The sequence below is a fragment of the Lytechinus pictus genome, chromosome 15 (assembly GCF_037042905.1).
Source record: "Lytechinus pictus isolate F3 Inbred chromosome 15, Lp3.0, whole genome shotgun sequence".
NCBI classification, from domain to species: domain Eukaryota; kingdom Metazoa; phylum Echinodermata; class Echinoidea; order Temnopleuroida; family Toxopneustidae; genus Lytechinus; species Lytechinus pictus.
The window spans coordinates 26,417,949-26,432,823 of NC_087259.1; the positions used below are offsets into that span (position 1 = coordinate 26,417,949).

General features: G+C 37.0%; 1 protein-coding gene across 2 annotated transcripts in view; it reads right to left on the minus strand.

Annotated features, from left to right (window-relative positions):
• The window catches only part of LOC129277996 (eEF1A lysine and N-terminal methyltransferase-like), a 25,380-nt gene extending 21,494 nt beyond the window's left edge, over positions 1–3,886 (minus strand). For both annotated transcript variants that reach the window (XR_010295862.1, XM_054914186.2), the window contains exons 1-3: positions 3,661–3,886; positions 2,054–2,262; positions 607–736 (exon numbers count right to left, since the gene is read on the minus strand). Coding sequence is in view for 1 of the 2 variants with exons in the window: in XM_054914186.2 (XP_054770161.2) it covers positions 607–736; positions 2,054–2,262; positions 3,661–3,717 (396 nt within the window). In the remaining variant the exon portion in view is untranslated. The remainder of the gene's footprint in view (positions 1–606; positions 737–2,053; positions 2,263–3,660) is intronic.
• Positions 3,887–14,875: the final 10,989 nt, after the last annotated feature.

The following is a 14,875-nucleotide window of genomic DNA, read 5'->3' on the forward strand; positions in this document are numbered from 1 at the left end:
ATTATTCTTGATTGGCGCCAGTTATATGCAGGCAGCACACTGCTGATTATTTTTAACCGGCGAAGTTGTTGGGAAAAGGGTAGTTAAAAGAAAAGATAAGGAAGATGATATGATTGTGCTTTGCTAGGGGATAGTCTTTCCTTACTGTTGCTAATATTATATCAGTGTATAATTTTTTTAAGCGGCGCCTTTTCTTTTCTTTCCTTTATTTTTATTTTTTCAAGCAGCACCTTTTCTTTCTTTTACTTTTTTTTTTTTTTTTGAGCGGCGCGTTTGGCGCCGCTCAAATATTAGGGGGCCACCTGCGCCACCCCCCTGGATCCGCCACTGCATTTTATGACATACATTTATCTTCCTAAATGTAACAGGTCCCTGGTAGCTGATTAAAGGGTAAGTAAAAAGATTTTGTTTAATAAAGGAATGTGTGAGACTACAAAGAAAATTCAAATTGAATTCCGTTTTGATTGCTTTGCGTATTGTGGACATATCACACAAGATATTGAAGAGGGAGGAGGGGGTGGGGTTGAGCGGAGGGGGGGGGGGGGGGGGAGCGGGGCTCAGATACCCCAATCTCAAAGACAAAGGGTCAAGTCACTGAATACTTACTGGACTCTGTAAAGCTGCCATTTTCTTGAATTTGGTGGATACCACGATGAAAATTGGCAAAGGTGATCTTGATTCAGACCTGTCATCTTTGTTTGGAGAGTCTATCTTGTGAACCCTTACCATCCAACCTCTGTTACAATCAAAGAAGAATAATATATCTGTTAAACACCTAAAGAAGTTACCCCTAAGGCTCGGAGTGTTATAAGTGCAACATGAAAGTGGAATATCATTAACCCATTGCCTACTGGAATGCGACAATCTCTGTATAGAGCCTCTATAAATTCCAAGTCAGAAGTCACTTGGTTGATATTAGTAGGTGCAATATTATTCGTACATAAAGGTATCATTTTAAAACCATATACATGTACATATATTAAAGGTTTCTCAAGCAGGCAGTAATTATATTTAAATCAGTGTTGGGTATCTAAACATCAATCCTGTATGAAGACTAGTCTCTATATTTTAAATTTACAGAAATAAGTATTTCCCTAAATAATAGGGCAACGAGAATCTCTCAGCTCTGAAATGCGCTACAGTATATAAAAAAGAATCATTTTTATTATGATGATTATTATGAGAAATTTCAATCTTGTTTTTGTTGTTGATCACAAAAGTGCGAGTCTGAGACCATAAAAATATGATCATGGTACTTTGTCATTATGGTAACTACTCTGTAAATTTTGATTTTATCGACAATTGTACCATGTCACTTGTAAGTTCTTTGTGAAAAAGGCCCCTGATCTGATTTTGAAAATTTCCTTCGGTCTTCAGATTGTCATTTGAGAATAACCTTCAGACGAAGATTGTCATTACACAATGAATATTTTAAAATCATTAATCAGCAAACACACAACTTAAGAATATAAGATGTATCCTCTATCTTTCTGCAGAGATGTCACAAGTATTGTGAAATGAAAGCATGAAAATCATCTAGAATGAAAGTTTTGTACACTAAAAATGTGTTGTCTATAGCCTGACAATAGCTTGCTTGGGATTAAATTTAGGCATTAGACTGAAAAGTGGCATTCCAATTTCTGACTGCTCATAATTGGTAAGAAAATAAAGTTGACAAAATTAAAGGTAGCGATTGTGTCTCTTTGTTTGCTCACTATTTTGGATATCTTGAAATCGATCTTGACCTCTAACAAGCTTGTCTTTATAAAGGAGTGAAATTAATCCAATCTATATCAACTATGGAAAGCTAGTAGCATCTTGATAGTATGCACCCTTGGCAAGCAAGACAGATCACACTGCTAGATCAAAACATTGATGATGCATGAGTATTTGGCATTAGAGGACATGTTTTGAACAGGCCAACATTCTCAATGATATGTTGCTGGCTTTCCATAGTCAATATTGAATGGATCAATCACATTCCTTTGTAAGACATGGCCAGATCTTTATCTTAATCTGAAGTCAACACTGAATAAGTTGGTCATGCACTTACTCAGATGAGAAATAGCTCAGAAGTTTGCTAATGAGATTCTCAAGAGCTATTGTGATGCAAATGTAGCGTCCTCCGACTTTGAGAACACGGCCGATCTCTCCAAACATCTTATCAACCAACACTTCAGCTTCTTCCTTCTTCTCTTTCATCCGGGCATCAAGATTACCCCTGTCAAGCACCACAGAGAAGGAGCAATCCTCGTACGTCATCTTTAAGAAATAGGGAGAGGAACACAAATTTTATTACTGTTGCACCACGAAACCCAAAATTCAATTTAGTGTGGGGCTATGAACCATGATCTTCTGTCAACTACCACGACCTCACTCAACACAAACGACAAATAGTCTGAAAGCTACAGAACACATACTCTGTACATATGATATGTCATTATCTCTGCTTCTACTCCCCTCTAAAATATGTTCCTTAAAGTTCAGTATTGGGGCTCATTTTCCCATCCAAAATTGCCATCGATGTCTATGATGTCTTCTCTGCAAAAGAGGCTGCAATATCCAGCACTGTTTGATGTATAGCTATAAAACAAAGAGAAAGGGGGGGGGGGTGAGAGAGTGTGGGAGGAGTTTGTAAATGAAGTCTTATACATCATTTACCAATGTCCAGATTATATACAGCCATGGTCAATACCAGGGTATTTTGATTGGGGAAAGGTGGGGGGGGGGGGGGTGCAAGACCTGATAAGTAAAGGTGACATCACCGTTTCTCAATTGAATTACTAGGGTAATATAAAACAGCCCCGACCTCTCTCTTTGACTCTAATACCCCTTTCATACTGCCCTCTTCATTTTTCACCGGCGAACTTCTCCGCCTCGCATTCCTCACTTCCCCGGCGAAGAAAAAAATGTACCCTTTCGCACTGACATTTCTTCCCCGGCGAAAGTCAACGAGCGATTGCAGAACAAACGAAAGAAAATTGTAAACATTACTTTTTACCTATTACAAAAAGGTATCAAAAAAATTAATTACAACATATTTTGGAAGTATTACGATAAAACAAACAATATCACCTTGTCTTTATATTTTAGCGCATTTTATACATGTAAAAAGTGCTTTTTGATAAATATTGTTAGTAAAAAAAAATTATGTTCGAGGGTATCTACTTGGCCATATAGCATTCAGCTGAGCTTGCAACCATCGCGCGCGGAATCTCGGTACAGGGGACTTTGGGAGAGAAAAAAATTGACCTCTGACGTCATTAAAGAGGAGAAGTTCTCCGGTTTGCTTTCATACTGGCCTTTTCACCGGCGAACTTTGCCGGTGAAACAGTTTCGCCGGCGAAGTTCTCCACCTCTAGAGGTGGAGAAGTTCACCGGCGAACTTCACCGGTGAAGTTCTCCTGTGTACCTTTCATACTGGACACTTTCCCCTTCGCTGGCGAACTTCGCCGGTGAAAAGCGCAATATGAAAGGGGTATCAGTTGTTCTTCCAGGCTCCCTTTTTTTGGTCACTACTTTAAATATCATTGGAGAAAGAGGGGGTGCGGCATCCCCCTACTGTGCAGCTGGTGACATATGGATAGAAATTATTATAAAATTCTGTACATGGCCCTTATAGGAGAGGATGGGGCGTGGGGGGGGGTCATCTACACATACCTGAGTTGCATCCATCTGTTCAAACTTCAGCTCCGGTCTTTTCTTGGCATTTTTCATAGTCTTTTGCTTGACAACACTCTCTGCATCATCAATGTTTGTTAGTTGGTGGTAGCCAACATCATACAGATTTTCACTCAGCTGACAACTTCCGCATCCAATTATGAGTGACTTGTCACTTGCACGAATGTACTTGTGCAGAATGCCACAGAGTATAGGGTATTCCCCATACCTAGAGAGAAAAAAGGACAGATGATAAAGGTGCTCTTTCAAATCTACATCCACAGAAACGGAACACCGTCCGCAATACTGTCTCAAGGAGGAATACAAGTCGTATACTGGGGTGTGAAGAAATAATGAGCAAGTATATTCTTTCCTTCATCTTATCACCCTTTTCTATTGAGTTCACAGATTTTTGTTTTTTGTTGTAATCAAGTAATCACATTTCATTCACAAACAGTTATTTGAATTGGGGCCAAGAAAGGTACAATGTACTAGACAAGTGAGGTATTTCATAAAAACATCTGATACAGACAAGTTCGATGACCATGCATATCGAGTTGAGCAACTTTCTGTTGATGGATTCAGAAAAAAAATTGAATGGTGTCCAAATATTTATTTAAGGTTTGTATTAGTACATGTACATGTATATAATGAGAGATTGAATGCCTTGGGAAGACTTCATAAACATTTCAGAAATTGCGAGAAAGTGCAGTGAGTGAGCCTTTATACTGACTTCTTTCAGTCTTTCAACATAAGTTAAGTTACTTTCACTTTAACAAGTTATGGCCAAATTTGTTGGCAAATTATTGCCACTTTGTCTATTTCCAACTTATCCACTCATCACAGGGTCTACCTTCAATTAGTGTAATGCCATGCCGTCTATCAACAGTTTGTCTAACAACCATAAGGTCCAATAACCATTTGGTCCAATCATCACTTTGTCTAATCACCAGTTCATCTATGACCATTTCGTCTCATAACCAGTTAGTCTAATATCCATTTCATTTTCCTTCATTTTGCCCAATTACCACTCACTGTAGTCCAATTAGAATTAGACCAACTGGTATTTGGACTTAATGACTATTGGACTAACTGGTTATTGGTGAGTGGACGAAATGGCAAATAGACCATGTGCAGAGCTGCCAAGTTGTATTTCGCATTTTCAGTATTCTTATCCCCCAAAATCAGTATTTTGACAAAAAAATCAGTATTTTTACCGTGTGAGATAAATATTTTGTATTTTTCCCCAAAAAAGTGTATTTCATAATAAAATGCTTGGCACACTCGCCCATCACGGCGCTCAAGCTGCATGCAAGCTAAAATGTGCACTGCTCTTGCAGATGGAAAAAAAAAACATTGAAACTTGTGTATATCTCACCCTGGTTTTTACAAAATGATTGAAAAAAAAAAAAGTTACCTGAAATTAAATTGATCTAATAACCATATTTGTGTACGTTTAGAGACATATAGAGATGATTTTTTTTTTTTTTTTTTTTTAAATACAAAAAACATATTTTTTAAAGAAAAAACGTACTGCCATATTTTGGTTGCAAAAACGTACTAAATACGGAAAAATCGTACTACTTGGCAGCTCTGCATGTGGATGACCTGATGGTAGACCAAATGATAGTAGACGAGATGGTAATTGGATGAGTTGGAATTAGACCAACTGAAAATCAACCAATTATACCAGCTGCAATTAAATCCATCAGACCAAATGAATATTTAGTAAATTTTCTTGTTTTCATTATTGAAATTCACTACTGTTAGGTTCATTTCAATAGAATAAATTGTATTCTATCAAATTCACAACTGAAAAAAGGTCACTGTAGAGTAAATGACGTGTTGCCTTTTCCCCCAAAAATGACACAGTTTGTCACTGTTTTTTGAGAGCGTGTATTCATCGCCCGGGTCGGTGTAGTGGAGGGTAGCAGTAGTGAAGTCAAAGATACCACAAGTAGTCCGGTCTGTTAGCGTCAAAAACACCCTACTTGTGGACACGGTGGACAAAAGCATGATTTTTTCTCCAGACCTTTGTTTATGTATGAGAATTGAAAATGGGGTATGCTCCAAAAAATCTGGCTGCAGGAACAGTGAAAAAATGGATGAAAATGTCAGAATTTATGAGTTTAGATTTGTCTGATATATAGACTAGCGCTAGTGCAAAACTCAATAACAGTGCATTATTTTGCATTGGTTAAGTTCTTGAATTCAGACCCTTTTTGAACAGATATTCTGTTTGTCCTCACATCTCAATGCACTAAGTATCTGAATGCAGATGCTAAACAAGCCGAAGGGTGGTGGTGGAGGGGGTTGAATGTTGGTGTGTATGTACATATTTTGGTCTTGGGGTAAAGATGTGCAAGACACATTTTTTGCATGTGTTGGAAATTGTGTTGCCATGGTAACAGTGTATCATGGCAAAAATAAGGTACAAATCTTGCAGTTAGAACTACTTCCTCTGTTTTCATCCGATTCTCATAAAATTTGGCACACACATTGGTCTTGAGGTGAAGATGTCTGTCTAAGACACATTTTTGTGTGTCTTTCGGAAATTTTGTTGCCATGGTAACAACATATCATTTGGTGAAAATTGGGGGAAAACTTTACAATTCAAACTGCTTCATCAGTTTTCAATCAATTCATATGAAATTCGGCACACACATTGGTATTAAAATAAAGATGTACAAGGCACTTTTTTTGTGTTTCAGAAATTGTGTTGCCATGGTAACAGCATATTATATGGCAAAATTTAGGTAAAAACCTTGCAATTTGAACTACTTCATCAGTTTCAAACCAATTCTCATGAAATATGGCTCACACATTGGCCTTGAGATAAAGATGTGCAAGAACCTTTTTTTTTCATTTGTCAGAGAGTGCATTGCCTTGGTAACCACAAAGTCATATAGTAAGAAATACAGGGAAAACTTATTACTTGTGGATCAATCTACTTCTCAGTTTTCAGCCTGTGCTCAGAAAAGTTTACACAAATATTCATTTTGGGTAAAAATTCATATCCAGTGTTAAAGGGGAATCCAGCCTTTGTCATAAAATGTTGTGTGGAAAAGGAGAAAAATAAGAATGGTGAAAGTTTGAAAGCAATCGACAAGCAAAATAAAGTTATGGCTGCTTTAAAATTAAGATCCCTAAGGCTACTAGTATGTAGATTTCAAATTGGCAATGGGTAAGTAAATTATGACAAGGGGCGAGGCCGCAAGGACAACTTTCCCATTGGCCTTGTACTTTGATTTTTGTTGTTCTCCTTAACTCCATTGGGGCCGTAATATATACCTGTTAGTATAATGTTTTATGTCCTCATGAAAGAAAGACACAATTTGATGTAAAAACTTTTGAAAAAGACATTTTAGTCAATTAATTATTCCTATACATGGAAGAGTGGGCCTTGCCTTACACCATCATGACATCACATATACGGCCAATTTGAAGGCTTCATGGGTATAGTGATTACCAATGTTTACAACTTTTATATATTCACAACTTTCTTATGGTTTGTCCGATGTTTAAACTTTGACCTATTGTCTGATTTTTGCTTTTCCTCTAAAAACAAGTGTTTATTTGGGTTGGATTCCCCTTTAACATCATATAATAGCGCAGGGTATTCATGGTATTAATCACCTTCAATAATATTTATAGGTTCTTTTTTGGGGGCGGAGGAGGTCCTTAAAAACTGACAACATAAAAATATAGAAGGTTAAAGGCAATGTCCATTAGGAACTTAAACACTCTTAAAGAAAGCACCCCTTCCATTTTTTTTTTTTTGGGGGGGGGGGGCCTTTAGAAAATTGCCACATAAAGAGTAAAAGGAAATAATTACAACTAGGAACTGAACCCCCCCCCCAAAAAAAAAAAGGGGGGGGGAAGAAAAATCCTTTACACTTCAGCGTATTAATTTAAAGCTTAAAACATTCTGGTTTGATAAAAGATCATTTCCGGTGCCCAATTAATCAACTTTTTATTTATCTCCTTCTACACAGTCTTTGTTCATTTCAGTTCTTACTCTGACTTTCTTACATCACTTTTTGCACTTTTGAGCTTTGCCATACCTTCTTGTTTTGTTTCCTCTCTCCCCTCGTTTTCTCCCTCTCTAAGTACATTTTTCTTTGCTATTTTAATTCATTATTATCTAGCAAAAATTATTCCATTTTGAATGCCTACACCTACACTGAAATATAATAACATAACATTTATTGTTTTCTTCATAATCTTTTAAACTCCATTTTGGCTACACTCTGTCCTGAAAAATACTATTAGCTATATTTAATGTCTAGTTTAAAGAAATGAAGAAATGGCTGTCATTATATTATATTTTGGTAAAGGTGCATCAAATTCATAGTTGCAGCATTCAGAATGGAATAACTGTTGCTTGAAAAAAAATGGATTTAGTTGTTTTCCGAAGATCCTCAGTGAAAATTTTAGTCATATCACTGAGTTTTCCCATTCCTGCAGTTACCACCATCTGAAAGGGATATGACTAGAATATAATTATATGTAGAGAAATAAAAGTCTATAAATAATAATAAAAATAAAAGTTGTGACAGTCAGATCTTGCATCCAACAATTTTGCTACTGAAACATAATATTCATTTTTTGACAATAGGAGATGTACATGTAGGATGTAAAAAAGCAGGGGCTGTCACAGAAATATACTGACAAAATTAAATGAAAGAAAATGAAAGAAAATAGAAGGCAAAAATTTATTGTGCACATTTGTATATTTTTGATATTGTATGTTATTGAGTCATGGATTTGCAAGTGAATTTCTAAAACAAGTGCCTAGATTTTTGTATATAAATATATATTTCTTTAATTAGTTGCATGATTAAAGGTACACTTTATAATATGTCAAAAATATACTTGGGGAGATATAGAGAGAGAGAGTAAACAAGTGGAATGCCTCTGGCCGTCTCACCTGCATCACGCGATTCAATATAGCAGCAGTGCTGATTTTGAAAACTACTATAACTCGCACAAGATGTTCAGTGATACTTGGTTACTCTTATTTCCACGTTTTATGAACTAGACCAATACACTTATAGAGATATGATGGCAATTCAACAAATACCCCCAACGTGGCCAAAGTTCTTTGACCTTACATGACCTTTGACCTTGATCATGTGACCTGAAACTCGCACAGGATGTTCAGTGATACTTGATTACTATTATGTCCAAGTTTTATGAACTAGACCAACACACTTTCAAATTTATGGCTGTAATTCAACAAATACCCCAATTTGGCCAAAGTTCATTGACCCTAAATGACCTTTGACCTTGATCATGTGACCTGAAACTTGCACAGGATGTTCAGTAATACTTGATTACTATTATGTCCAAGTTTCATGAATCAGATCCATAAACTTTCAAAGTTATGATGGTAATTCAACAGATACCCCCAATTCGGCCAAAGTTCATTGACCCTAAATGACCTTTGACCTTGGTCATGTGACGTGAAACTCATGCAGGATGTTCAGTGATACTTGATTAACCTTATGGCCAAGTTTCATGAACTAGGTCCATATACTTTCTAAGTTATGCTGTCATTTCAAAAACTTAACCTTAGGTTAAGATTTTGATGTTGATTCCCCCAACATGGTCTAAGTTCATTGACCCTAAATGACCTTTGACCTTGGTCATGTGACATGAAACTCAGGCAGGATGTTCAGTAATACTTGATTAACCTTATGGCCAAGTTTCATGAACTAGGTCCATATACTTTCTAAGTTATGCTGTCATTTCAAAAACTTAACCTCAGGTTAAGATTTGGTGTTGACGCCGCCGTCGCCGCCGCTGCCGCCGTCGGAAAAGCGGCGCCTATAGTCTCACTCTGCTATGCAGGTGAGACAAAAAGGAGAGAGGAAACATAAGATGGTGTGGTGAAGCTCAAAATCAAGAGTGATGTGATAAAGTTAAAAAGAAAGAGTAGGAATAGAATATGAATAAAAGACTGAGTAGGAGAGTATAAATAAACAATGATTAATTGGCTACTGTAAACAATTTTTTACCAAAGCAGAATGCATTAAACTTCAAATGAATGGTCTGAACTCTGAAGTGCAAAGGACTATTCTTACATTTTAATGGGGAGGGGCATTTTTCTGCACAAAAAGATATCAGCCCCCTATTTTTTTTTTTTTGGGGGGGGTTCCTAGTTCCTAGTCATAATCCTTTAACTTTTACTTTTATGAGGTCATTTTCTAAAGACCCACCCCCCAAAAAAGGGAGTAATGTCTCGCTTTAAAATGCAAAGACCCCTGAGGGAGGGGCATGAAAGGCATAGACTGGTTGAGCATGGGGAGATAGAACTAAAAGTGGTATGGGGAGGGGTGCACATCTTGGGGAGGTGGAACTAAGGTTTGGAAAATCAGCCGTTGAAAGTAGAAGTACACATTTTGTTTTGCTTGCCAGTGTTGGAACTCCTTTGCCACAGCGGAAGGTTTCACATTCACCCAGTGTACCCCCAGCCTATGCCCTTAGAGCGGATGCTTATTTTAAGAGTGTTTATGTTCCTAATGGCCACCGCCTTTAACCTTCTTTATTTCTATGTCAGATTTTAAGGACCAATCCCGCTCCTCCACCCAAAACCTAGAAATATTACTGAAGGTGATTAATACCCCCACACTCTGGCATGAACATTTTAATGCAGTTTAAAATTTCATATGAATCTTTACCCAAAGATGAATATTTCTTCCAACTTTTATGAGCACTGACTAAAAACAGGGGAAGTAGATTGATCCACAATTAATAAGTTTTCCCCATATTTCTGACTATATGATTTTGTGGTTACCAAGGCAATGCACTCTCTGACAAATGAAAAAAAAAGGTTCTTGCACATCTTTATCTCAAGGCCAATGTGTGAGCCATATTTCATGAGAATTGGTTTGAAACTGATGAAGTAGTTCAAATTGCAAGGTTTTTACCTAAATTTTGCCATATAATATGCTGTTACCATGGCAACACAATTTCTGAAACACAAAAAAGGTGCCTTGTACATCTTTATTTTAATACCAATGTGTGTGCCGAATTTCATGTGAATTGATTGAAAACTGATGAAGCAGTTTGAATTGTAAGGTTTTTCCCCCATTTTCACCAAATGATATGTTGTTATCATGGCAATAAAATTTCCGAAAGACACACAAAAATGTGTCTTAGACAGACATCTTCACCTCAAGACCAATGTGTGTGCCAAATTTTATGAGAATCGGATGAAAACAGAGGAAGTAGTTCTAACTGCAAGATTTGTACCTTATTTTTGCCATAATACACTGTTACCATGGTAACACAATTTCCAACACATGCGAAAAATGTGTCTTGCACATCTTTACCCCAAGACCAAAATATGTACATACACACCAACATTCAACCCCCTCCACCACCACCCTTCGGCTTGTTTAGCATCTGCATTCAGATATTTAGTGCATTGAGATGTGAGGACAAACAGAATATCTGTTCAAAAAGGGTCTGAATTCAAGAACTAAACCAATGCAAAATAATGCACTGCTATTGAGTTTTGCACTAGCGCTAGTCTATATATCAGACAAATCTAAACTCATAAATTCTGACATTTTCATCCATTTTTTCACTGTTCCTGCAGCCAGATTTTTTGGAGCATACCCCATTTTTAATTCTCATACATAATCAAAGGTCTGGAGAAAAAATCATGCTTTTGTCCACCGTGTCCACATAATTCCGCTAACAGACCAGACTAAAGGGGAAGATCGGACAGTACATAGAGCACGCAATGAAATGCTTGGGAAGAGCGCCCCACAAGGTTGATTAAGAAACAACCTTTTTTTACCTTTGCGTATCGCGATATGGTTGTGTTCAAAACATATTATGAGAAACGGTGAAGGGGTGAAGGAACATTTTTACATTTTAGAATTTTTTTTCTTAAATAAAAAATGAATATATTTCAGACAGAGGTTTCTGGGTAATCAAAAATAGAATTATTCCCATGCACCCTTGATTGAGCCATCTCCGAAATCCGAGGGATTGATCCCTTCCCCTAGGCCCCTTGTAGTATCTTTGGTGAAGTGTAACTTTGGTTAGTAGTGCCAAGCCCAAGACGGAGCTTACACGAACCATCGCCTGAGCCTGAGGTACCACCCCGCCCGCGAAATTATTTTTCCCACCGAGTTCTGGACCGACATATGAATATTCATGACTTGCGTCTTCGGATTGAGAGTACGCATGCGCGTGGACTTGGCCTCGACCAGTGCCGATCGTAAGCATTCACGTTGCTCAGAATGAATTAGCATCGTCAAATTACCGGTACCCTTACATAGTTACATAGGCCTTATAGGCTTAGATCTATACATACATCCAATTCTTAAACACTTATCAAACTAGCTGCCATTAATGGCAAGACATGTGCTAGGGTAGGGCTAGCTTAGGCTAGCGCATTAACTTTACCTCAAATCTGGACCTGTCTAATGCCTAATACTAATAGGAATAGCCGACTAATGCCATGGTTAACTTCGAACTTGTTAATTCCGAACTTTACGTTTGATTAGGTTTGGACCAATAATAGCTTATTTACCATGGTTTAATATGTCTAGTCCGTATACAGAACCAGTCCTAGATCTAAAATAAATATCTTAGTTCTAGTCTAGTCTCTAGATCTAGACTCTGATCTACGCGCTATCAGCATGGAACCACTAGTGTACCAAAGGGGGGGGGGCAGACTGCCCCCCTGACGAGTCACAACTGATCCAGGGGACGTGCCCCCCCCCCCCCCTTGAGAAGCCAAATTAATAATTTGTAATGTCAAAATGCAACGAAAAAAGACGTATGTCCCCTCTTTTGAACGTGAAGATCTTTTTTTTTTTCATGTCAAATTTTTTTCAGCTACGAAATCCTTAATTTTGGGTGAAGACGGGGATCAAGATCACTGACGTTAATTTGTGCCTGACTTTAGAATACGTTCCATGCACGCACTGGTGTACCTAGGATTCAGTCCAAAAGGGGGGCAAATTTTTTAGAGGATATTTCGTCCGCGAAAAAATGTGACAAGCCCCCCCCAAAAAAAAAAAAAATTATGGATTTCTTAGCGGAAAAAAAAAATTGACAAGCAAAAAAAAAAAAAAAAGATCTTCACGTTCAAAAAAGGGGACATATGTCTTTTTCATAGCATTTTTACATTACAAATTATTAATTTGGCTTCTCAAAGGGGGCACGTCCCCTGGATCAGTTGTGACTCGTCAGAGGGACAGTCTTCCCCCCCCCCCTTGGTACACTAGTGGTTCCATGCTGATACAGCGTAGATCAGAGTCTAGATATAGAGACTAGACTAGAACTAAGATAAATTTTTTTAGATCTAGGACTGGTTTGTATACGGACTAGACATATTAAACCATGGCAAATAAGCTAATATTTGTCTAAACCTAATTAAACGTGAAGTTCGAAATTAACCAGTTCGAAGTTAACCATGGCATTAGTCGGCTATTCAGTGTTGTAGTCAAGGCTCAAACCTCCAAGGCCAAGGCTTCAATACCAAAGGCCAAGGCATGGAAACCCAAGGCCAAGGCCTGAAAACCTCAAGGCCAAGGCATTTCAAACTTACGATATACAGAACAATGAACTAACAATACTCGGGTGGCAGACATCACACATGGTAAAATATATGTGAGCGAGGGGACTGAGCGAGAAAAAAAATTAACCTTTGTACATTTAAAACAAATATAATTTCATGATAGAGACATATTAAAATAATGATATAGTTACCTGTGTACACATAATCCATAATTTTTTTATAGGCGATTTACATTGCAATAATTATTATTACCACGGTCATCTGATCCTGGCATTCTCAACGTATGTTTTTCTCCACTCCCTGGGACAGGGGCAGCAGAAAATTATTATGGGGGGGGGGGGGTCAACGCCAAAAAGGCACCCGTTTATCAAAATTAGTTTTTTTGTGCAAACAGATACATGTATTTTCAAAATGAGATTATGAACTGCGTGGAGTAATTGTGTGTTTTATAGAAATTAAGTTGAGCAAAGGCTTTCTAAAGTGATTTTTAATTATAAGATAGATATTTTGCTTTAGGTTTTACTTCTCAGCGAGAAAGCATAGCGAGCAAGCGGTTTTGAAAAAAAAAATCAATTCTGATGTTGTAAAACTTGATTTATGGTCAATTATGGGGCTAATCATTGTTGAAATTTCCTTGCGCGATGTTGCGAGCGCGAATCACCAGCTCAAACTTCTTGACATGTCGTGTAATAAGACATGGAAATTATTTTATTCTGAGCTGGTTTTGAAATCATGAAAAAGATGTGTATCTAACTAAAAAATAACTTTGCGCTCGCTAATTCTTTTTATATACTGACCAGTAAAGGAAGCAGTTAATTAAGCAGTTAATTACTGCATTTTAAATAAGGTACATAACTCACCAATAAAAAATAATGCGAGCGCAAAGCGCGAGCTCAAACATTTGTGATATTCCAACCTGAAAACTGGACATTCTAAGCATTTTTTTGTGAACGGGAAGAGAACGAGTACAATAATTGATGCGAGTGCAGGAAGCGAGCCAAATATTTGTGATATTTCAACCATAAAGCAACATTCTATACATTTTTGTAACCATTAGCATTTTACTGTACTAAACAATAATTGATGCAAGCACGATACAAAATCTGTGATTTTCGAACCTAAAATGTATTATGTTTTATTATTAAAGAAGGTATTTCTTTTTTTAAAAGGGCATATTTCATTTGGAAAAAAAAAATCCTACAGGGATTTTTTTTTTGGGGGGGGGGCAAGAGAGCACAAAGTGCAAGCTAAAATTTTCAAATGCTTAAACTGAAAATGAGTCATTTTTAGGACTCTTGTCAGTTTTCATATTTTTTTCTGCTTACAACCACTTTTATTAAACAGTTAATTAATCATTAATTATTAATACTTATTGATAATATTAATAATTATTAATTATTAAATTATTTTTTGTTAATTATTATTTCTTGAAACCATATTGACACAAAAACAAATACGTTGTTTATTTCCTTGAAACTGTAGAGAAATGATATTCAATGTTGAACGATATATGATTAAAAAGAAGTAAACATTTTTTCCCCTTTGTTTTGTCAATCTGACCCAAAACAAATATAAAATTTAGAAGAGAGATAGAGAGAAGAAGAAGTCCCACCACCAAGAATAAACTTAGACAAGGGGGGGGGGGGGAAGGGAAAGGAAAAGATGGAGTAA